The 23,904-nt window shown below is 53.1% G+C and overlaps 1 protein-coding gene across 1 annotated transcript in view; it reads right to left on the reverse strand.

Moving 5' to 3' along the window:
• LOC34620265 overlaps nucleotides 1-23,904 on the reverse strand; it is a 30,604-nt gene that overhangs the window by 603 nt on the left and 6,097 nt on the right. Inside the window, exons 14-37 of the mRNA XM_026336540.1 lie at nucleotides 23,555-23,695; nucleotides 22,517-23,386; nucleotides 21,807-22,305; nucleotides 20,830-21,614; nucleotides 17,317-20,709; nucleotides 16,224-17,115; nucleotides 15,648-16,009; nucleotides 13,137-15,456; nucleotides 12,618-12,911; nucleotides 11,807-12,117; nucleotides 11,478-11,594; nucleotides 10,687-11,230; nucleotides 8,541-10,395; nucleotides 8,087-8,354; nucleotides 7,330-7,939; nucleotides 6,661-7,163; nucleotides 5,759-6,510; nucleotides 5,374-5,492; nucleotides 5,090-5,229; nucleotides 3,842-4,906; nucleotides 3,011-3,474; nucleotides 2,269-2,794; nucleotides 1,439-2,092; nucleotides 112-1,214 (exon numbers count right to left, since the gene is read on the reverse strand). Of these exons, the coding sequence (XP_026192325.1) occupies nucleotides 112-1,214; nucleotides 1,439-2,092; nucleotides 2,269-2,794; nucleotides 3,011-3,474; nucleotides 3,842-4,906; nucleotides 5,090-5,229; nucleotides 5,374-5,492; nucleotides 5,759-6,510; nucleotides 6,661-7,163; nucleotides 7,330-7,939; nucleotides 8,087-8,354; nucleotides 8,541-10,395; nucleotides 10,687-11,230; nucleotides 11,478-11,594; nucleotides 11,807-12,117; nucleotides 12,618-12,911; nucleotides 13,137-15,456; nucleotides 15,648-16,009; nucleotides 16,224-17,115; nucleotides 17,317-20,709; nucleotides 20,830-21,614; nucleotides 21,807-22,305; nucleotides 22,517-23,386; nucleotides 23,555-23,695 (18,587 nt within the window). The remainder of the gene's footprint in view (nucleotides 1-111; nucleotides 1,215-1,438; nucleotides 2,093-2,268; nucleotides 2,795-3,010; nucleotides 3,475-3,841; nucleotides 4,907-5,089; nucleotides 5,230-5,373; nucleotides 5,493-5,758; nucleotides 6,511-6,660; nucleotides 7,164-7,329; nucleotides 7,940-8,086; nucleotides 8,355-8,540; nucleotides 10,396-10,686; nucleotides 11,231-11,477; nucleotides 11,595-11,806; nucleotides 12,118-12,617; nucleotides 12,912-13,136; nucleotides 15,457-15,647; nucleotides 16,010-16,223; nucleotides 17,116-17,316; nucleotides 20,710-20,829; nucleotides 21,615-21,806; nucleotides 22,306-22,516; nucleotides 23,387-23,554; nucleotides 23,696-23,904) is intronic.

The following is a 23,904-nucleotide window of genomic DNA, read 5'->3' on the forward strand; positions in this document are numbered from 1 at the left end:
ACTCCCCTCCTGCGCTCTTAGCCTCCTATAACTCTTTCCCCGTGCACTCAGTGTTTTCTCGGAAGACAAACTTTCGCTCTCTGTGCTCCCCCTTTATGACACGTGGCTCACCTAGTGGCGCTAGCCGTTGGCTCCGCGACGACGGCCACCCAGGGCCTCCAGAAAGTATCAAGGAGCATCCCGTTGAGGCCCTTCCAAAAGGCGTCAAGTACACCATAAGGCCGCGGCCTGGATCCTCTCATAAGCTTGTGAAGGATGTTTAGTACGTGGGAAAGAGACTGCATTACACCTCCCATGGTGTATATAATAAAAAGAATAAAGCCTATCCTGAAGCCAGTCATCAACCCCTCGAAGCTGTTGTGACTCTTCTTGGCACCTTTGATAGTCTGTGTAAAGAGAGCGCTTGCACCCCGAATAAAGCCGACAACAAAGGCACAGGGGTTGCTGATCCAGGCCGATGGAAGGGATTGCCGAATAAACTGCCTAAGGTAGGAGTTCCTGAGGGAATGGATGAGCTCGTGCCACGAGCAAACAGTGAACTTGCGCTTCTCCCTGGCTATTTGTATAGCCATGTAAGGTGTGTCCAGTGGAAGGGCATCTACAATGTGCAGAACTTGGCGAGAAATGCGATGCTCCGAAGTGCGGATAGACACCGTGAGGGAAAGCGAGCTGATGGTCAAATTCTTTATATACACAGGGCTAGCCCTGTGAAGTTCCATCCACCGCGGATTGGGTAGTACCAGTACATGCGAAGAGGGAGGATTAATATATACTCGGGGAGAAGCGTAAAACTGGGTACGCACGGGCTCATGCAGAAGAAATTCATGGAATGAGTCCACTTTATTCGACGCCCCAGCAGAAATGCCTAACGAGAATGACGAACGCGATGGACCCACAGTGCTGGCTTGATGCCGAGTATTATCCAAGGAGGGCGGTAGCTTTGACAGGTTGATAGGGCCCGAGTGAGTTACATCCATCGCCAGAGGATGCACCAACAGCGCAGCGGCAGCCGCCGCTGCCACATTTGGAGGGGCGTCTCCGTCTGATGCCGCTCCACAGCGGGGTGGTGCAACTGCAGCTGCGCTGCCAGCAGTCGTCTCTGCGGCCATCAGCTGTTCCCGCCTGTTACGCTCGACAACATCCATAACTGCCAACTGCCGCAGTGCTTCCGCAGCATCACTGCACTTAAGGGCAGTCTGAAGGGCCGGCGGCTTCTGCAGTGGAAACAAAGCAAGAAAAAGGGCGCCGTGGTGGAAGTACCAGCATTAACGCATTCATCACAGTACAAGAAACCCAAACAAGAGTAGCGCAATTTATTTCTCCTAAGAATACACCGATCAAATGTTCTTCACTGGAAGGAAGGACGAAATACGCAGGTGTAGTACACTCAGGTACAGGCGGAAGTAAATGGAAAGCATAATCGCAGGGCCCGTCTCACCTGTGGTGCAGCGACGGCGAATTTGTGCAGCATTTCAACCTCCTTTTCGTAGATTCTGATGAGCTGTTCAATGACAAGCAACTCGATATTGGCGCTGAAAGGGCTAATGCGTACTTTTAACAGCTCATAAGTGGGGGCCTGTCTTGGGTCGACTAGGGACCTGACCACTGCGATCTCCAGGAACTCCTCTGCCTCCTTGCCATACTTGGAGGTAGTGTTCTTTAGAATAACCGGAATGTCACCCTTCACAAAATGATCAACGTGCAGCATAGAAATCCGGGCGGACAGCGTCACTGCGCTCCGAGTCATTACTAGTACCTCGTAGTCCTGTTGCGGCTGCTGGACTGAAATGGTTTCTTCTTCACCGTCCTCTTCTTCCGCTGACGTAGTACTATCTGTTCCGAGGCTGCTACTTCCTTGAGTGGCCCTATCGATACTGCTTGAGCTTCTCCTGTAGCCACTGGGAGCAACAAGGCCCCCACTGGAGCTATCTGTAGGTCCCTCGGGGGGCGCCCCAAGGGCCCGTTGCCCGCCTGTCCAATTGCTGGTCATATACATTACACTCTCCATTGGCACAGCCTCCAGGAAAGCGTCGAGCTGCCTTGGATTCACAGAGCCCGACAGTGAAAGGCCTGTTAAGTGAAGCGCCAGGACCTACACAGACATCGAGAGATGGATATCTGGGAATGTAATGAGCCACGCCAAAAAAAGCGGAGAGTCAAGCGGCACCTTTTTGCAGGGCCACAATCCCAGAAAACGTTATCACGAAAAGAAACTTGTCTCAACCAAGCACTAAACTTAAACGGCACGATCTCATTAGCAAGCCTCACCACTTCACTTTGATGTATCCACGTCACGGTCAGCCGCGGCAGCCGGAATTCGAAAGACAGACCCAACCAAGGTGGAGGTCGCCTCTGCTTTTGCAGTGGCTTTTCGTTGTGTTGCTTAGACATTTGACTGAGGTCTCTAATGGATGTACCGTCCGAAGTCTGCACATCTCCCAAAGTGAGGTCCCCGCGTTTGTGTCTCGTAGTGCCAACAGGGGCGCTACCTGCTGATATTGTAACCTTAGGCATCATGGCGGCTGCTGTTGTTGGCTCGTACATGTTGACAGCTCCAGCAGGAGCTAAGCCAATGTCTTGCTTTATGCTCTTTCTAACAAGTTCCTCCCGCACAAGTTCAAAAGCCGAACCCCCAGCACGAAGCTTGTCCGACACTTCAGGGGTTTCTGCTACGATGAGGATACGGCTACCATTTGCTGCAACGAGGGAGAAAACGTAAAGAGTTGATAACGACCGTTCCTTACTGGTGGAACTAACGGACCCTCCAATCCGATGGGTGTGTAGGCGTATGAAACTGCGAACATGGAAATATGGGGCAACAAAACAGTACCTACGCGTCCACTTCAATATGCACTTCCCAGCACTGCACTGTGACGCGTGTTGCTAAACCAGTAGTCTCTGCATCGGTGTCGGCTTTTGTAGAGCCTTTCATTGAACCGCAGCAGCAAATTTATTCATTCGGGAAAGTCTCCATGGAGGCTGTATACATTCTAAGCTTTGCCTCTCTCACCGCGTGTCTCCTTCTTGTACAGAGTACCGTTCTTCCTCTGGCTCAAGGTATCCCTCAGAAAGGTCGCCGCCACCTGCCGTTGTATTGCCTCTAAAATGCTGCAGAGGGTTGGTGTTGCTCGCTGATGGAGCGATGATCGCTGCCGTTGCACTCACAGCAGTTCCAAGAGACTTGGAAGGCAGGCGCTGCAAAAATGGAACCTTGCGTGAAGAGGCGCCGTCTAGTGAGCGTGGAGATCCTGGCTGAGGGCTGGGCGCAAGGCCTCCAGCTGCTGCAGAGGCGGCTCCTGCCTGAGGAGGGTGCGGGACGAATTCAATTGTCTGCAAGTCCTCATCCACAGATGCTAGACTGTACACTGACCATGGACAATGTTCCACGTCAAGCACCCGCAACCGGACGCGTGCATTTTCAAGATTCTTATGATACGGGGGGATGAATGGAACTGATCCCCACGGGGGAATCAGCTGAGAAGAACAAAAAAAACACAGCAGACAAGGGGAGCAAAATATGAATAGTGTACAGAGTTGTCCTGCCAGCAGGCAGTCAATAGACGACCCACACGCGCTCAAAAACCTCCTAACGCCGCTTTTTTTTCCTGAGCCAAACAACTTGCGGCACCAGCCAGTTGTTAAATGTGACGAGGCATTTATGCGCATGCACATTGAAGTTCCCGGTGCTAGGAATGCAGCTTTGTTTAGATAGCTCCTCTCAGGCAATCATAGTGCATCCTCATACTGCTATAGATGTGCCCAGAACAACGGAGCTAACAAGATGTGACAATCGGTCGGTGCTGTCGCCGGTGTTGCAAAACTGTGTGAAGCTGGTACGTACTCTCAAGTTTCCATCTGCTTCGTCTCTGCCTTTCTTTATGGACGATTTGGCTTGGATAGCGCTGGACATGGGAATGGCAAAGGCGTCGTCTCTAAGTTGGTTCTGCTGTGTGCGCCTGCTCCGTTCTACTGGGGCGTGCGCGAGGTAATAGCTGGTAAGGTTGAGAATAGCAAACTGGGCATGCTCCGGAAGCGACAACACGATAAAACTGCCGTTGTAAGTGTAGGGAAGAGCCGGGACATCTCCAAACAATCCTGACACGATTGACACCTGGATGATGGTGCAGTGTTCAGGAAGGTACACCGCCCGTCCCCTCTTCGGCGTCATCTCGACCTGAAAGAAGAAGGGAACATGTGCAGGGACGAGCGAAAACGAACAAGACACTAAACTCTTTTCGGCGTGCGTCAGCAGCACACGGGGCTCCATCCCATGAAAAGCCTTTGTCTCTCCTGGAAGCAGGGCCAGCTCGCACGGCATGGCCTTGCTGCGGCTCCCCATAGCTCCTCCAAGAACTCTACTACGGCTTCGCACCTCCCGTACCATAACGGGAAACGGCAGCCGAGAAATGAAAATGAAGCGCGGTATCACACTGACGATTTTCGTGGTGGAATAGGGAGCGTCGCCGTATCGGGTACACAACCCCAGTACTAGCGCTGTTGGGCTACTGATGCCCTTGTTGTGGGGCAGTTCCTTTTGAGTCCCTGCAGCGGTAGTGGTGGTAGCCGATTGGGGATTGACGTCAGGACCTTCTCCAGTATAGAGTGTGTCTTTGTCCACGCTATCTGCCACACTGCAGTCGAAGCCGGAGGGCTCCTCCTTGCGAAGATTCTTCGAGCGGCCCCTGCCAAGATTCTTCACTCTGCGTTTCACCGTTACTTTTAAGCTCTTGGCCCGGGCCACTGGTCTGAAGAAGACTTCTTTGCCGGCCTCCCCCGCACTCATGCCATCAGAATACTTGCGCTTTACTCCAAACGCCCCAGCAGCCCTCTTAGTTGTGAATATCAGGCGGGTTTCTCGACGTGCGCCACCCACGGTCTCGTCGTCAACGAAAGAATCGGTAGAAGACTGAAGGAACACCAACAACTATGCCATCCCAAGGCGTTTTCAACGAACTCTTAAGCACATCTTAGAGTACCACAGCTACTGTGAGGCAGTGCAGCAGGAGTGGATTCAGCAAAAAGCCCTATGAAGATAGAGATTCTGAGCTTTCGGTGAGCAGAAAGAAACATCAGCATGCGTTACACGTACCAGCGTGGCTTTGAGCAAAGGTAAGTCTCCCTGCGAGCCCCCTCTACGCATATCAGGGAGTTCCTCAAGAGTCTGAAGTCTTGCTGCTTCATCTGGATTTAGAGACGACAAAATTGAGTCCACCGACCCACCGCCTCCAGCTGCAGAGCACATCCAGCAAAGCAGATTGAAGGGCATGCAAGCAGCTTCTACCCAGTACAGTCCACGTCCAACCGTGCAGATGATATTTGCGCATACTAACATCAACTGCAAAATAGCTTTTCGACGAATATGGAAAGACATACGGGCCCCATCGACGCTGTGGCGCTGGTCGTCTCCCGTCGCTGACACCGCACGATTCACCCATCCGAAGCGAAGACCTCGCTGCTTTTGCAACGCCGACAACTTGAGCACCAAGGGAGGCCTATAAAAGAAGGAAAACGGAGCGTGGAGCACACACGATGGGATGGAAAGGTGGCCTCCAAAGAAGCCACAAGCAATAGCACCCTCACGAACATCGGCCCAAACAGAGCAGGGTGCTGCAAGTGCCAACAGAACATGCACCTTGATAGGACACAAGAGCTTCCTTGAAGCCTACAAGGGTGAAGCATTCAAATGGTCTAATACTATTCATTAGGCGCAAGTGGTGCCTCCAAGGGTGTTTGGCTCGCCGCTGCCGCCCTGTCTCACCTCGCAGTAGATATCCCTGACAAGTCGTGTTTCTTGCTGACTGACGATTGCAGCACGCGATCTGTCCAAATGTCGGCCTTGTAGGCTCGAATAGAGGCAGATCGCATATCCTCTTCGGTGGTATATAGCCTACACCGGCTGGGGACCAAGGCTCCATTGACAGAAAGCGTAGCATCTGTTAGGTTTTCAAAGAAGTAGGGAGCAAAGACCGTGATTTGACGCCTGCTTACATCCGCGGCTAGCTGCATCTCTGAGAAGATGAGAGGAGCCTTCTTTCCTCTGCGCTGATTCATTGCCTCCACCTTAGCCAGCTTTAAAGTCCCCGGGGGCAGTAAAGACTCTCCCCTGCCATTCTTGAGTTGCAACACCTTGTTAACGGTTAATGTGTCTTGGCTCGGCAGCAACACTGCGAAGCGCTGGGACTCATACACGGTAGTGGATTGTTCCTGCTGCTGCGCTTTATGAGCTCGTTTCCGTTTCTTGTCTTCTGTGCCTCTCGTGGCTGACTCCCCTGTTTTCGCAGCAGTGTGCAATGCGACGCCGTCTATGGCCTCCTGCTGTAACAACCAAGCAGCACCCCCCAGCCTAGCTCCCCCTCGAGAGGCTGCCGAGGCCAACAGCTGGAGCTCGAGTGGTCCCAGAGGTCTCCCGTCTGTTGGATTGAAGGCTTTCATCTGCGTATTGAACTGTTCAAGGGGCGCGCCATGCACGCGCAGTACTAGCCAAAGTCGTTGTTCCCCTACGGGAAGTCCCTGAGCGGCAGATATTCCATAAATGCATTGAATTCTATTGTTTTTATGCTTTGTTGCATCGGGCTAAAATTTCGTGAAAGGCCCCAGTTTGTAAAGGTGAGCTGCCACACTGTGGGGAACGCCGTGGGTGGATGCTCATGTAAAGCTTACCCAGCTCTGGTGTGACGGGATCGTTGCCTCGACAAAGTTGTTGGCAACAAGCTTCGCTGAAGTGCCTCTGAATTTTTCTTGTTGTTCTTCCTCCTTTTGTCTCTTACGGCTCTCCAATTCTGCCAGGAGCTCCGCCTGGGGGTTTCCGAATGCGTATCGTAATGGCTGAGCTGGTTCTGTTGATACTGCGTACGCAATGTTATCGGCCTGCGTGGGTACATGGGACGCCTTTGCGCCAGTCCCCGCAGCGTTGGTTGCCCCAGCCCGAATCTCGCTAGACATCTGGGACTCCCCTGCATTTCGCAGATAAACAGAGACTGTGATGGGGAAGGGAAGAGTGTTCTTAATGCTCAACATTGGCTCCAGCTTAATGACGTAGCGCTGGGCAATACGAGATGCTCCAGAAGTGGGAACATCTGTAGTGTCCACCGTTCCGTAAAGCATCAAGGATCCACGCAGACGGAGAGTGAATGGAGGAAGATCCAAGCGTCGGGGTTGCGTGTCTGATGTCAACGCAGGCAACGCAGATGCAGCAATAGGTAAAGATAAGGACGCCAGTGACTGCCCGAATCGTCCCGTCTAGACAAAGGCATGCTAAAGCAAAGATGGAATAAAGGGTAACAGTGGTGGAAGTGATACAAAGGCAGGACACACGAGAATTGAACTTACACCCAGTCTTGTTTGTGAGCCTGTAAAGAGCAGGGAACGGCACAGGGGGAATCTCTGGTTCCCTGTCCTCCCCATATCCCTCCCCGCCTTCAGTGTGCAGAAGGGCAGCCAAAGAAGGTACTGTGCCACTCCCAAACCACGAAAGAGGTACCGAGCGACGGCATCCTGGAAGGATATCGATGTACTCTTCCGGGGTGGCGGCGCTCCTAGTTTCCCCAGTGACGCGGGCTGTAAAACAGGATATGGCGCGCCCTCCCCAATTTCGCTTCGCCCGGCCGATGTATACCCGCAGTGTCATGGAGCATGCATTTGCCAGCTGCACGCAACTGCCAACTGCAAGACTCCATGTGCCGTTCCTACGGTCCACAACGGGCTCAACCAGCACTTTAAACCCTGCGTTTTGCAGGAAGTACGCGCGGCAGTTTGAATAGTCCGCATGTAACCGACCCAGACAGCACCAGCCAGGTTCCTTGCGGAGCATTTGCAACAAACTCTCCCATCCGTAACGCATGCTCCGACTGCCGCCGCCCTGCAGTACTGGCATATCGTCTACCAGCATTTCCAATGGCGCCTGGGCACGCCGGGTTGAGGAAAACAATAACGTCTCTTCCTGAAACAATGCAGCATCTAGTCTAAGAAAACGTTCATAATGCTTGCAACTCCGAATATATTAGCAGTCAGATACATAGCAAACCTATTACCGTGTACAGCAGGAGGGATGGAAGGAGTCATCTGGACAGGGTCGGCAGGCTCTTACGTATGCCCGCAACCAAGAGTTGTCGACCTTCCGGGTCCCTAGCTGCAGAAGTCCCTCCACAACGTGCTTAACATCTTCATAAGTTTCAAGGCGAACTGTTGGATGGGTCTCATGTAATTTTTCATGGTCGTCACCCCTGCGCCGCCAAATTCGTCGTCGCCTCTCGGGGATTGCCTCTGTAACAGGCGTGTTCTTTCGGACTGCAAAGTATAAGTATGCCGTAGGTGCCAATATCCATTCTTCTGGCTGCATGCGAGAGAAATGCCACCTACACAGACAATGCAAAAGGCAGCAACAAAAGGATTGTATCAAATAAAGCAGCATAGTTTAAGCGGGCACTATTATTGCTATGTGGACGACCATGGGTGATATGGTGCGAGCCTGAAAAATGCCTTTGGCGAGCTTTCCTTGGCTTCAGAAAGGTTATTATTATATAGACAACAATGAAGCTGACCCTCTAGGCTCATCTCTAGCACGGCGACGGTGCATGACGAGAACTTCGGAGTGAATGTCATTATACACTCTCAGGCTGTTGTGCCTCCCTAAGCTGCCTTCCGCTCCCTGAAGAATTTCGCGGGTTGTCCTGACAATATGATAAACCAGCTGTAGAAGTCCCGAGGTGATATCAACAGACACCCCGTCCATAGCGCTGCGAATATTCACGATGCTCCAGTGGCTCATCTGGCCGTCTACGTACTGCCGCTGGATATCCACTGAAGCTGCAACAGGGTGCAACAGTTCCTCCTGGGAGTTGGTCATGGGATCATAGCCCGATACCATGAGCTCCAAGCGGCCTCCAAACTTCTTAACCGAATCAGCGCTCCACAGTTCCGGTCGTATGTACACTTGGCCTTCCAAGGCTAACAGACTAACTTTAAGAAGCGAGCCATGTGCGTCGTGGAATTCGAAAGCCCCCTTAACCACCTCTGCCTTGATCTCAAATTCTGTCTCACCCGGAAGCTTGAAACTCAACAAAGAAAGAAAGAACCCAATAGCCCGGCAGTACATATCTTTGAAATCCGCTTCTCCGACGCTTTGAAGCAAGGAAACAGGCATTGCCGTGTCCACGTCTTCATGCTCGGTTGCATCCGGACTTTCTGAAGGACTCACGCCCTTTCGGCGAGAGTTTACACTGTGCCACGCCACTTCACCTTGCAAGTCGCGCACATCTGTCCCTTCTACCCGTTGAACACCGGGATCACACGCATTCAGTTTCACTGCCGATGAGCCGCAAGCAGACATGAGCTTAGCAAGAAGCAGCAGTTCTTCTGAATCAACGCACTCTTCATCTTCGGCTTTGCGAAGGTCTCCTCCAGGAACGGATGGAACCAAGGTCGCCCGTGGTGAGACCACTTGTGACTGAGCCATTCGGCGACGTTGAGAGTTTACGTTCAGCTCTTCACGCTCTGGGGATTGTGTGTCCCCGACTCGTATCCCCCATGTAGCAGGCTGTTGTACTGGAGTTGAAGCGGATTCGCTACTGGAGCTGCTGCTTCTGGTTGGCTCAGAGATATCTTCTTCAAGCTGCTGTTGTGGCAAGCTAGACATAGCGTTCAACTCTTCCAGAGCCCGTCCAAAGGCACCACCCCTACGCTGCTGGCGCATCCGTGCCAAAGCCATGGAGGCAATAATCGCTGGTTTGGGGCATCGCTCGCCTCCCTCGAGCGATGCCCAATCAAAGAGAGGGCGGTGCCGCTGCTGAGGGGTGGGATATGCGTTCTCCCACATGGTAAAAGCATAGTCCCTCAAAAAATGGAGCAAACTGCCTTCCATAGTTAGGTCCCCTAGGCCAACTGAATAGTTTGTAACCCGAACTGCTGCGAAAGCGTTCCCAGCAGCTGAAGCTGATGCAACCCCAGAAGGCAGTACCGAGCCAGGCCCCTCAACCGTGGGGGCCCCCCTCAATAATACACCAATGCCGCCCGTAGACTTGTCGGATCCTGGCGGGTAGAGAAACTTCGGAAGCTTCTCTGAATTTGAGGAGGTTGCAGTCGGGAGAACAAAAGGGCTCAGGGGCATGTGGGGTTGCTTGCGCGTACTTGCGGATGACGTCCGCGTCAACTGCAGGTCTTCCACTCGTAATGGCTGCTGCTCGGTAAGGGCCACTATAGCAGCTTCTGCGGCGGCTGCTGCTGCAGCGACGGAAGACTTCATGGCTGTTGTTGCAGCGGTTGCAGATTTAATGACCTGAAGCTGTTCAAGCCTTGCCTGTGTCTCCAAGCTAACAAGACCTTGAAACATTTCAAATGAAAAGTGCACCTGGGGATCCGAAATTGTCAGGCAAAACTTGGCTTTACCTCCCGGACACCCTGTCCACAACGTCACCACCACACAGCACAACAGCTTAGTTCGGAGCGTCAAGGAAGATGCCGGAAAATACACTATTCTTGCAAATCCACGAAAATAGGTATCTGTCGGCATTTTGCATGGCAAAGCCAAGAAAGGGATACCCGGCGCGAAAACAAAAAAAGCAAAAGGGTATCAAGAAAAAGCCGACGCTGTGGAAAGCAAGGCACCAGCTTGTATTAAATAAGAATGATGCAACAGCGATGACCCACTGAGCACTTTACATGACACCTCTTGTTACTGTACTGCCGCACCTGATATAGTAGCTGTAGATGGCGCCACAGATAAGAGACAGTCCGTACGCTGTTGCAAGTTCGGAAGGAGCAGGGCCCCCCCATATCCCTCAAGAACATCAGGGAAATTGTGGAGAACGACAGCTCCTTCATCTGGTTGACCCGCCTGCAATTTGTCCATAGGCAACGCTTGTGACGACTTCAGGAAGGAGAATGCGGCGATTTGTTTCATGGTTTTGTTTTGTGGTGGTGCTGAATGTCGCTGTTGCTGTTGATGAGATTCTGACGTGGGCACCTGAAGCCCTAGGTTACATGGCCGTCCAGTTGGATCAAGGACTGACTCGGGGGAGTGCTTCGACTGGACAAATTCGCTGCAGGGAAATGGTGACCCCACCATTGCGCTGAGCTCTCTGACCTCCCCACACACGTTGAGATCCGGACCCCGTTGCAACAGACGGAATGTGCCAGCAGTAAGGAACCCAACAACAATTTGTTGCTTCCGCCTTTCATCAGGGCACTCCTCCTCCACGCATAGCCCCTCACGACTTGTCGCTGTCAGCATGATCTGCATCAATAAAGAACCGAATATATCGCCACATTGTCAAGACTCCCAATGCCTATACGCTTTTTGTAAGTCTCTGTTTGCCGGATTTCCGATCCGGTAAAGCAGTCTCACTCGCGCTGCGCCCCTGTCCAACATATGGCTGTAGGTGGATGTAGTATTCATCAGCTATTCTCTGAGGTTCCCACCGAATTGCAGACATATCTTCAGTAAGCGATGTTTCTGTGAATGCACGAAATGCTCAAATCACCTGAAGCAGAGACCTTGAAAGAGGCTGACCCTGCATCCACTGGCCCGGGGTTTTTTCGCTCCTGCCTGCGTCGGAGGGTTTGGTGCCGCTTATGGCGGCAAGTGACTTCAGCCTAGCCTGCATAACGAAGAACCCTCGCCTTCAGAAACGTCCCTGTGAGTACAGCCGCTTTGGTGGTGTGTGCCCTTTTGCTCACACATTGCCATGTACAACAAAAGATGTGAAAGCCTGCATGCACTGTGCGAGGGCTTGTACCACATTGATACGCGGCATGCGTATCCTGCAGCGAATTGGACCAGTCCTCGTTCACGGCCTTTTACCGAGCTTACTTTGGTCTTCCTTTTGAGAGACGCGATACTTGCAACCGCATGCGGGTCTCCTGGCTTGCCTGGAGTGTCACACTGGGCTGGAGCATCGCCTCCCTCCCCGAGAACAAACCACAACTCAACTCCCTTGACTGTAAACTCGAGAATCTTTTGTAGCTTTGCTCCTACCAAAGCGGCCTCACGCTTGGATAGGGTCACTGTGGGTTTTCGCTGCTCTGGTGGGGACGGAGGAGCGAACGAGTGCCATTGCGCAATCGTGCCTTCTCGAGCAGACGAATTGAAGGCACTTGTAAGCCGTCCGCGCTCACCACGGCCTGCGTGCATTGCAGAGACAAAAGTTTTAAAGCGAAACGGAGCAGTGCCGGCAAGGACTACGTTGACATCACAAAAAAGTGTCCAAGGTGCCAGCTCCGTTTCCCTTTTAAGTGGGAGCATCAACCATACCTGCAGGAAGGCCCGTGTTGGACGGGGACAGATATGACTGGGCAGCCCGCAATTTGCTTTCTACTGGCGTAGCGCTGATAGATGACGTTCCGGAGATTGTAGATCCCACAGATCTCAGGATCCTGCTAACACGGCCCTTGGCAGTCAGAGGGCTTCCTTGCGAGGGAATAGATTCGGGAGCGGACCGCTCCGCCTTCCGCCGTCGGCACCAGAAACAGCCTAAAATTAAAAGACAGACATAAAAGGCCCCCACTGCAAGCAGCTTTTGCAAATAATGGTGAACCGTTTGCAAGGAGGAAACCAAACAGTATGTCGAGCATAGGGGTTTGGGGTTCTACTGAAAATCCTGGGAAGACCGTCTGTATCTTACATAAAATACGACTCCAAAAGCCTTGTGGCTTCCTAACGCTTGTTAAAGTTTTATCTCCTTCTGCATCGTCTGGGGAACATTGAGCTCCTTCAGGGGACGAAAAAGAGTGCGCATCGCTGGTTGAGTGCCGCCGAGGACCCTGCGGAGCCGGCATGGGACCAAGACGAATGGAGCTCCTAAGCTCGCCCTGTGGAGATGACTTCCCGAAAGGCATTTGCGTAGATGACGCATCAGCTGAATGTGCCCCTTGGAAAGGCTCAGAGACCGGCGAGGAGTCTCCGTATCCGTGAGTGCCTTTTATCTGCAGGGCACACACGCAGAGGCAGCAAGAATCTACTGGACGACCACAGGAGCACACTGAACCGAGCCAAACATCGCCTGTTCGCACCCGACCTGGCTAGTAGTCTTAAGATTGTAACAGACCAAAGCCAGTACTGCTGTAGAGCTATGCTGAGCCATCTAAGATATCCACCAGTTTTTAAAAGTGCCTCTAATCAACACATAGGAAAACGTATCAGCGCACCGGCGGTGGATGGTTGCTCGCTTTCAAATCCACGTGGTGCTGAAAGAGATCGGTCGTTTCTAACCTCCAAGGAGAAAGAGGGACTGCAGTGTCCACCGCCGCAGTGCTTGATTCAGCTACTTCTCTTGCTGCAGCCTCGGCCTCGATCACTTGTAGCACCTGTTGTATGGACATCGGTGTAGGCATCTCAGGCAGCTGCAGAGGGAGGTAGCTGTGCCAATCTTCTGGTGCAAGGGATGGAGGAGGAAGGGCGGGATAGAGGAGACACAGTATGCCAAGGCCTCTCCGTTGCAGCAGCAAAGACCTGTGGACAGCTTGTTCGTCCTGGGTTGCCGCACGAGGCTGCCGTAGCTGATCCGGAACCGCAGGCAAAGAACTCTGAGATTGCAGCTGGGCGACCCTTAAAAGTTGATGGGTGCTGACACCAACAGGGGAGAGCCATGAGGCAGTAGAGTAGCAGCATCCAAAGCTAATGGCAGGAAACTGCAAGCTGAAATGTTTCAACTGCTGTAAAGCTCCGAACAAGCTGGTGGCCCAAGAATACACTGTAGCTCCTTGAAGGGCACATAGTTGTATCCTCATGTGGGATAACTCCCCGGAGACAAAAGCTTTTTCGTCAGATATCCACAATAACCCCTGCAGCAAAGGGTCTTGTACTGCAGTATCCGACATCAGCACCTGCGGTACAGGCAACCTGGTCTTGTGCACAGAACGCCGAGTTGATGCTACGCCGGATAAACCCGAGGCTTGAGTCCCAGTTGTATTTACAGATGCGGCGCCCTGAGGGGTGTGGGATCCTCCCAATGCCTGTGCGCTCGTGGCGAAGGCCCCAGAGAAAAGTTTAGGAAGGACGGAAGCATTTTGAAGCAGCCTGACGCCGTCCTCTCCTCTGACAATGCAGTCACGTAGAAATAAAACCAGGCGGAAAGGCTCAATTACGGGTTCTGCTTTCTCTGCTTGGCCTACCACCCCTCCATTTGCATCAGCTTCCTGAACCACCTTCCCTCCATACACTGCTGATCCAAAAACTGAGCGAGATGCCAGCCCGTGTGTTAAGCGCTGCTGTTGCACGAGCAGTTCCGGAGGCCGCTCTTCGGCAACAAATGTCACCTCCAGATCCTTGAGAAGAACCTCCAACACGCAATCCGCTTGTTTGGGTTGCTTCTCCTTGGATGGCGTGTAGATCTGCTGTGCACTGGAGTTCTCAGCCTCGCCAAACGGGCTATCTAGTCGTGGGTCTCCACCTTGAGAAAGTACAATACGGGGAGAGCTGCTTTGAGCCACTTCCTGAGCAGATGGGATCGCTGCGTCACGTAGACGTGGCCGCTTGAGCAATTGCAGCCTCAGAACTGGTGCTGTTGCTTTTACAGAGCCGCGAGAAGGTCCTTGCTGCACTTCTGCAGCTGCAAGCCGTTCAAACGCTGCTGTTGTAGCAGGTGCCGCCATTGCAGCTGCCGATGCCGCTGAAGGAGACGCCTGGGTTCCTGGAAACTGCAGTGCTGAAAGGGGGAACGGCTTTCCCCTTTTCACGTCTCGCTGCCTCGGCGTTGCGCGGTTTGGAAGAATCACAGACCCAATGGCCTCTTCTCCACCGGCTGGGTTGTTAGCATACCACCGCAGCTGTTGTTGCTCGGAGGGAGAAATGGGATGTGAGGATTTTCTTACGCCCCTCACGGTGATGATAAGATCAAGAGCAATGCATGGCGATATTGGAGCAGCAGAAAGACAACAAAGGAAATAGAATGCCTCTGAACTCAGATTCGGCCGGACAGCAGTGATCGGGAGTAGTCGCTTGGTGGCAGGAATGGCAGGAAGGTTGAGAAGCTGACAAGGGGATGGAAGTGTTAGTTGCAGAGAATGAATGCAGAGAGACACAAACGAATCATGTGTGAGCCGTTCCAACGCAGTCCGCAAGGCCAAAGATAGCTGCAACAGGGAACCAGGGAGAGCGCCCCACAACCGGGTGTCAACTTTGAGAGCTGCCTCCTCTGAGCCTTCAACTGCTGCTGTATCGTCTCCAATGGACAGTCCTACGGCTGGGCGGGTTGGCGCCCCAGACGCACCAGTGTCAGGTTCCTCGTGCTGGGGAGGTAAGAGCGAACGTCCTGGGTTCGAAGGCGGTGAAGGCGCTGCTACAGCCAACTCGGACGAATTCGCCAAAGTTGGCAGACATTGAACTGCTGCTCGAGCCGCCTCTGCTGCTTTGTGCTCTTGTTGCTGCATGCCCATGCGGATGGCTCGCAGACCCATCGATAGACGTGAAAGCACTGCAGTCATTTCTCCATCCTTTCCAAATAGCTGAGTGAAGCAATCCACCTGTACGAACACCCAAAGAACCCACGGGCTAAAGGTTCTATGCTACTTTCTCTGAGATGATTCTTAGCTACATATCTTTGATAATCACTATCCTATAGTCGATGACAAAAGAGTTGCCAAGAAGCCTGTGTCTCTGTCTGCCCATGAGATTTCAGAGAATGTGACTCCAAAATAATAGTAGGCTGCCTTACAAGGAATGGAGAGCAACAGCAAAATGTGGGGCATATATCTCCTCTGCAGACAATTTTTGTGCCAGGTCGACAGCCATCAGGAGCTTGGTACTTCAAGGGTGCTCGCATGTCTCGGCATGGTGTATTGGAATGATCCAGGAGTCTATACATCAAGGATATATGAGGCGAGATATTTGCAGCCCCTCGCAGTCTCTCAGAAGCAGCGGTCTTCTTTTCGTCCTGCTTTTCGTCTTCTTGTGTGTTGAGTTTGAGTGCAGCTCCAGCAAGTGCTGCCTGTGCTGCTGGTGTGGTTCGTGCGTTCATGCCTTGCAATGTCCTCATCGCAGCTCTGTCGGGAACGATAGAGGCTTCGTGCCTCTCGTCTGAACATAAGCACACATGAGAGACACAGCCACCCTAAGGAATTCCAGTACTCAGAAGTGGAACTCGGTGCCTCTAGAGGATCACAGAATCATGAAAATCCAAAAACAGATGGTGCGTGCACTCGTCGTTATCAATTGGTTGCGTTGACTGATTCTGGTAGCTTAGTGCGCAACCTTGCACTTCCACGTTTGTCCTCATCCTGTCTAATCTTACTTGTAGAGCGCCTGCCCTTACGAGCTATGACCATTGATTCGGCTTCAGCCTTTGCCTCTTGGAGCCTTCGCTGTAGAAGAGTTCTCTCTTTATTCGTCGATGATTGAAGCAGCACTGGGATCAAGAGGATGCGCCCCTCTTGTGCCCGGAAGTACGTGCCAAAGGGAGGAGGAGAAGGAAGAGAAACAGACAGCCAATCTTCTGTCCACACTTCCCTTAACAGAAACGTAAGCTGTTGCACTTCTTCCACTACCCTGCTGACTGTATGCCTGCTCGTGCCCCGGCCTGCGGATTTACATGACGTTGATATTCGCGAAGCGTCTACCACGGGAAGTCCGCTGCCGGCGATCCTGGATTTGTCAATGGCGGCCACCTGAGCAACTGTGGGAGAACCTCTTTGCGCTCCAACAGCTGTATGCATTCGGCGACCTACCGGCACATATGCCGCCAAATGACTCTTCGAGCTTCCGCTGGCAGCACTCTCTGCTTCCTGATTATCCGCATTTCCAGCAGTGGATGTTGCGGCGGCCGAAGGCGCTGTGGCACAGCCGCTGCGGTGCTTCTGTTTATTCTGTCTCGACTGCATAGCGGCAAGCGCTGCTACGGCTCCGGCTGCCCTGCATGGATTTGCAGCAGCCTTGTTGTCTTGTAAATAGACTGCACTCCAGATGGCGACGCGCTTGACCTCCAAATCAATTGCTGTGCATGTAAGGAGCTCTCGCTCTTCTTCACATTCCTTGGCAGGAATTTCCACAACGCGCCGCTCCTCCCGCTTGGCACGTGTGGCGGTTGGTTTTGCTGTACGCGGCACTGAAGCTCTTGCTCTCACCTCGGTAGTCTGTCCCACAACGCGCTGCATTTGGTCAAATGCAGATCCCATGGGCACAATACCCTCCATGCTGAATCCATAACGGCACACCCACAGGGAAGCAAAGGCTTAAAGAGGCGCAGCAAAAACCTGGCTCACGGGCCCGAAGGGCCCCTTACTTTTCTATACCCAGCGAAATGAAGGGGCCTCTACGGAGTGCACCACCAGAATCTCAGTTCACGCAGTTGCGGTACCCAGCAAATACTTATAAAGAGAGCGAAGCACATACCTGGGCGTAGCACTGGAAGCCCGCATGCCTTGCCTGCCGGTACCAGAGCGCTCTACGTTCCCGCTCTGTCGCAGTCGTGATCTTCCAGGCATGTTGGCATGACGCGCGAAAGGCGACTGAGTACTGGCATAGGCGGTTGCTACATCGCTCTCGAAAGGATAATACCTCAAGGCACCTCGTCCACTTGGGGTGCTTGACACGAGCTCCAGTAGACCAGAATTAGCGCTGTTCAGTGTAGAAAGAGTCCGGCGCGGCTTTAAAAGGTTTCGTGGCCACGCTATGCTGCTACCAAGCTTGCGAACAGGCGGGGATACCTTACGCGTTGGGGCAGCCACCTCTGGAGGCCGCCGCTTCCTTGTAGCTCCTGCAGTGCGTGGGCTCTCTGCGTGGCGTGTTTCCGGATCAGTGTAGTTTTTCATGTCTGACACCGCCCCTTGGCGCTCAGTATAACGGCCTGCATTACCCCCTCCTGTCCGCTTCAAGTGACGCCCTCGCCACGAACGCGGATCGAACTGACCGCTACTCCCAGCTGGGCTTTCCGATACCACTGCGGCATTATTTGCATTGCGCGACCCAAAAACCCGACGGAAAAAGGATGAACTCCCACTGCTGGGCAAGCGGCGGGGTGCAGCAGACGAAAACTGTCTCTTAAGGCGTTCGACTTCAACGGCACTTTCCGTCCTTCTCGAAGTTCCTTGCCCTGTAGAACCGGTTATTCTACCTTCTGCGAGACCCGGGTAGGACGCCCTGATCTTCCTGTCATTGGATCCGGTCACAGATCCTTCCGCACTGGCGTATCCCTCCGGCCATTCAGTGTCGGGTTTATGCTCCCAAGGAGTTGTGTAAAGAGACTTACGAGATCTCCGTAGCTTACGTTCGCCGCTCTGAGGGCGATCTCCCGTATCGTCGGCTAACCAGACGCTGCGATGCAAGGCCCCGGGTGTGTCACCCTCCTCCTCCGAATTTCCTTCCTCCACAGTTTTCAAGTGCGCGAAACGATTGGGCAGCACATCGGTATCCACTTCGACCCTTCCCGAAGAACTGCCTTTCGACAGAGCCTTTGTCGTTCCCGCGACAGTTCGTCGCTTTTTTGCGGGAATCAGGCGAAGGCATTCAGCCTTAAAATTAAGGTCGAAAAAGACCGCGCTGGCAAACGCCCAGGTACAATTCCTCAAGAGCGTAGCCTCCAATCGCCAAAGGCCCACCTGCAAAGCATCCTTGAGCTCCTCGTGCTTTCCGCTGGTGCTACTGCCTGTCGGCACGCTGGTGTACATGACCCTTAGGGCCGCATCAAGTCGAACTCCTATGGCTTGGGCATCCGCAACAACTACCCGGCTCAAAGAAGAGTCGAAACGCAGCCCTCCACACTGGGCTGCCATGCTTCGGGGGACACAGAGATCTGGAGAAAATAATACAGGAAACGGAGGAAACGCTAGACCTGCGTCCCCCCCAGTGGGAACGTCTGTAGAGACACTGCTAGCCGTGCTGCTTGTATCCCCATTGCTGATGCTACTATGTGTGCTCACGCCGCTACTGAACAGCACTTGGCTCTGCCGTCGCCTGCGCTTCATAGCTGCCCGCTTCTCCTCATGTTGCTGTGTTACATATGTTTGCTCTCCAATATCATTACCCGATGTGTCGAAAACTGGTGCCACATCCGCGTGAGCAGTGCAGTCTGCGCAGGGGGCCTCGGATGACTCTGCATCTTCAGCTGCGAAGGGACCGTTGGCATCATCAATAAGCAAATTGCACGTTACGTCTTTAAGCATTAAGTCTATCGTCACTGAAACGCCCTTGGGATTCTGAGTTTCAGATTGTGTCTTTGGCGATGTTCTTGGAGAGGCCGGCGCTTGCTGCGGCGCACTAGAGACACCTGCATTCCCACTCCGACATTCCCCTGCGGCATCAGTGCCACTGGGAGCTTTAGATGGGCTGCAATGGGGTGACGCACCAGGGCCGTGCATCTTATCCTTTGAGGAGGACCCCCTTAAGCTCCTCTTTCGCCTTCCCCCCCCGGAAAGGCTTCGGGAAATTCGTCGCGGTCCATCAGCTGCTAAAGGTCCTAGCAAGCTACTACCGTCGTCTGAGAAACCTTCGGGGGGTCCCCAGCGACTGAATGTAGTCTTGGCTTGCTTTCTAAAGTTCATATTTCCACGTGAGAGGCCACCGGGGGGCACTGAGTTGCTGCTGTAAGTGCTCGTGTCGCCGCTACCTTCAGAACCCCTGCTACTATACATGTCGGCTCGATGCTGTTGCTGTGCGCGGCGCGTTAGCGTAAACTGCCTCTTGATGGGGCGCTTTTTGTCGATCTCCGTAGCGGCGTGAAGATTAAGGCCTGCTACGCGCGCTGCCCTCTGGGATCGAACATCTCCCAACAAGCACGCAAGGAGGCACCGCGAACGTATTGACTCCTCGTTCCAAGAATTGTTCAAGCATAAAGCTGCGTCTGTTAAGCAGCAGAGAAGATTGGCAGTTGGAAACGCATGCACGGACTGTAGACATATCTGGGCTTCGGTGTTCTTTGACTCTGGTTGAAGGCGGAGAGACAAAAACATCTGATCTCTCTTGATGCTGCTGCTGTCCTTCCGCTTCGACAGGAGATCCTCCTTCCCGGTTTTCTTCCTGCCCTCCCGTCTTTGTCCAGCCTTGTCCTCGAATAGCAACAGATTGAGAGGCGGGGTTCCTAAAATGCCAAAGCAGCAGTCGTGCCCGATGTGGGATTGTGACTCCACTGGTGGGTGAGTGAGGTCTCCCTTTCTGTCATCTCCCAAGGTCCAGTCTCCCACCACGTCGGATGACCAGCACCCATCCTCCCCCGATGCCATCATTCCTCCATACGACCTCTCGGGCTCACTAGAAGAGCCTTTAGACAGGGAACTCTCTTTGGTGTCATGGATGGCATCGTCCACATGGCTGTCCTCAGCATTACCACCCCTCCACTGCCACTTCCACCCAAAGTGGTGGTGCTGGTTTTGATCTAGTGGCTGCCCTGTGGCATTCGTACGACTTCGTGCATGACGCAGGAATCCTGAAAGACTGCGCTTCTCCCGCGACTTTGTAGCATCATCTGATGGATAATTAGGCCCGTTCTCTGTGCCTGAACGGGCACGGCCGTGTATGCAGTGACGAAGGGTTACCAGGGGGGAGGGCATTTCCTCCTCTGATTCCAGGGAAGACGGGAACGAACTATCTCCTGTATTCTTTTCATTTTGCTGCGCTTCGTCATTGTCATCTGAGGCTGTCCCCCAGCTACTCTTCCTATGGATCTGCCTTTGATCGCTCTCCACGCCCAGGCTGTCGAGGGGCTGGGATGCATGAACTCGCTCCTCACACAAGACTGCGCCATTCCTAGGTGTGGCCTCGTCAACTATTCTTGCCCGCCTCCCAGCCTGCCTCTTCAGCTCTTGCTCTTGCTGCTGTTTCTTATATAGCAGCAATTGCTGCTGCAATGGGTTGAATAAGTGGCCATTATCTGATGCACCAGAGACCCCATAAGGGCTGGAAAGAACCCTCTTTCCCGCGACATCCCCAGTACTTCTTGCTCCAGGGCTACTCGCCCTGCAGCGCTCGACGCGAATCCCAGGCACGGCAGTTGAATGCCTCCTGTTCGAGCTTGTCCCCGCTTCGGGCACTTGAATTGCTGGACACTGAGAAGACTGCCTACCAGTCTGCGAGGATGTACTCCTAGGTGTGGGCTGGTTGCTGCCTGACCATTCCCTCATCTCGGAGCGAACAAGAGCGGCAGGATCACTTTCTGCAGAATAGGGTACTGGGGAGGACGGGAGCGCACGGCCGGCCGACGAGCCCCAGCGTCTGCACTGAACTCCTATATGAACCACTTTCTTACACAGCACGATACTGCGCCTATGCGTGCCTTGGGCTTTTGAATGTTCAATGAAAAACTCTCCAACTTTGGCCTTCATGCGAATATCTTTCCGCTTCTTCCTCAGAGACACGCGGGCCTCATAGATCCTCAGCAGCACCGCCAGATACTGCTGTTGCGTGTACATGCCAACACACAGACATCCCACCCTGGCGGAGATCTGCAGCGGGGTTAGCGCGGTGTCTGTTCCAGTCCTGCCGAGCGCATCAGCCCCATCCGTACCAAACCCATCTGGAAAGATCCCGGAGGGCACACTTTTACCACTTGCTAGCCGACGCTGAGCGACCCTCCACCGCTGATATGATTCCTTGTTTTCCTGTCCAGGCCCAAGGAACTTTAAAGGAGAAATATCACTCGTGAACCTTTTAACCATCTCTGTATCACTAAAAAACCAATTAAGACGATGGGCTTCTGCACGCCAATGGACAAAGAAAACTCGACCGCACAAGCAAATCGTGCTAAAAATTATTAGCCACCCCTGAACGTCGGGAAGATCTGAGATCGGCCAATACTCAGAGTGCTGGCTTCACAACGAAAAGGTATGCCGTGACATGGGTAGAAAAAGTAAAGTGGAGGTTATGCCTATGTTTATGCATTGCTCACCGCATTCTGACCATGGCCCACTGGTGGGTACTGGCAAGAAAGCGTCTGGTGCTCTCTGTGAAGTTTCTTGGGACGTAGGACCTCCGGGGTCTTTGGATGGCAAGGAGCCTGAACATTTCCTGTCTTCATCGCCATCATGAGTGGTCGTGCCTGCTGGAACTGCTACTGTTCCCCTCAACGCATCCCCAGTGCTGCTTGGGAACATTCCCTTCCTGGGAGTCCCTTGAACTGGGGGGGAAATCCGTGGCTGCTGGTGTTGGTTCTCGGTTGACCTAGCTTTTGGTGACTTCGTGGAAGCACTTTTGCGTTGCAGAGATCCGATTTGTGCTAGTTTCAAGAGCAGCGTCTTAGGATCTCGAAGCGCGTCGGTGTAGGGGAATGAAATAGGATTGAGGAATTGTATGCATGCAGCCAGAGAGATAAGTTGAGTGCATACACCCAAGTTCACCCGACCCACCTTCACGTCCACTTTTTGCTGAGGTGCCTTTGTCGTCCCCACCTGTAGACGGAGGTTGTGCCGTACATACACAAACAGGCATAGGCACATGCACACACACGCATACACAGGTGTGGTGCATTTACACATGCAAACAAAAGCTGACAAGGGCAAACCATGGATGGGGGCATGTTGAATGTGTTACGGCATAAGTCGATCTAGGGAAAAGCCCGAACGAGGCAGATAAGGCACGTACAGAAAGTTCGAGACTCACATTCACATCAAATACGGAGAGCACCGTGCAGTCCGTAGTGAGGCTTGATGTGCCGTTGGTGTTCGGGGATTGAGCCATCACTGCTGCTTCTAGTGCGTCGAGAGACACATTTAGCGTTTCCCAGACAACGGAACGGTCCCGACTTTTAACAGTCCGATTTAATCGGAGAGTCGTTGCAGACGCTTTGAGTCCACAGCACGACGAGGCGAAGCCGTGAGCCTCGACCGGTTCATAGTGTACATCCGACAGAAGCCGATCCTTCAAAGCACAAGAAGATTTGTGGGCCCACAAATAATCTTCGATGAATGTATCCGCATCTGAGTCGTCATCAATGCGTTCTGAACCGCCAAGCTGGCCATTTTGAGCGGCATGCCGCGGTGCTGCTTTTGCAGAAGGACTGCACACCCCAGTGTCGCTGGGGGAAGGTGAAACGAAGGAATCTGAGAAGGAAAGAACCTCTGAGTGAGGATCTGCAAGCGACGGGACAGATGAGGAATTCCTTGAAAACATGTATTTATGCGCCTCGAACTCTTTCCAAGCATCCGCGGCCCGCTCACCAAGAAAAGCAAGGGGCCTACCCGCTGCCGCAGCTGCTAATGAGCGCTCTGCCCAGTCCCCGTCCCAGCCACGTTTGATAGTGCTAGTCTCCGAAGGGCTGCTGCTGGTGCGGCCTTCGCTGTCACCACGGGCAGCTTGACTTTCCCAAGGATTCCATCCAAAACGGCCATTACCGGCAGCTGCTGATTCTGCAGCCGCCTTAGCGGCCGCCTCTGCCGCTGCCCGATGCTGCAACTCCTGCGCCTCGGCAAGGACGTCTCTTCTCAGATGAGACAGTACGCGAGAGTAATCAAGGGAGGACAAATGGTAAATCTGAATGCAACAGACAAGAGAAACCCATGTTCTATCATGCAGGAGATGCTTAGGAGGCATTCAAAGAGGAACCTTGTCTGAGTGGACTAGGGGGCAAAGAGCTTCTGCAGCTATTTATACTATTTGGCGGAATCCATATAACACTGCCAATGATGGTGATACACTGACCACTGTAGCTTTCGGGGCTGTGAGCCGCAGTGTGTTGTCGACGTTGGTGCAGTACCCCAGAGCAAGGCCCATGGCATCTTCTGTGGTAGTCGGCAGTAGACAATCTTTCTCCCTGAACAGGTCCCAAGTAGCAAAGCTCATCTGCGTAAGCGGCCACACACACACACACGCACGCACACAGAATAGATGCGGTGGACGCATTGTTACACCACAGGAATTACAGAGATTCTTGACCCTGCATGCAACCTGCAATCTTTCAGGAAAAAGGGGGGCTTGCATTTGCTCAACCCCCACCAAGCGAAATAGAACCATCTGAATACATTATTGCAGATTTTGAGGGGTATATTCGA

Source organism: Cyclospora cayetanensis, unplaced genomic scaffold (assembly GCF_002999335.1).
Source record: "Cyclospora cayetanensis isolate NF1_C8 unplaced genomic scaffold, CcayRef3 CcayRef3_contig_132, whole genome shotgun sequence".
Classification (NCBI taxonomy): domain Eukaryota; phylum Apicomplexa; class Conoidasida; order Eucoccidiorida; family Eimeriidae; genus Cyclospora; species Cyclospora cayetanensis.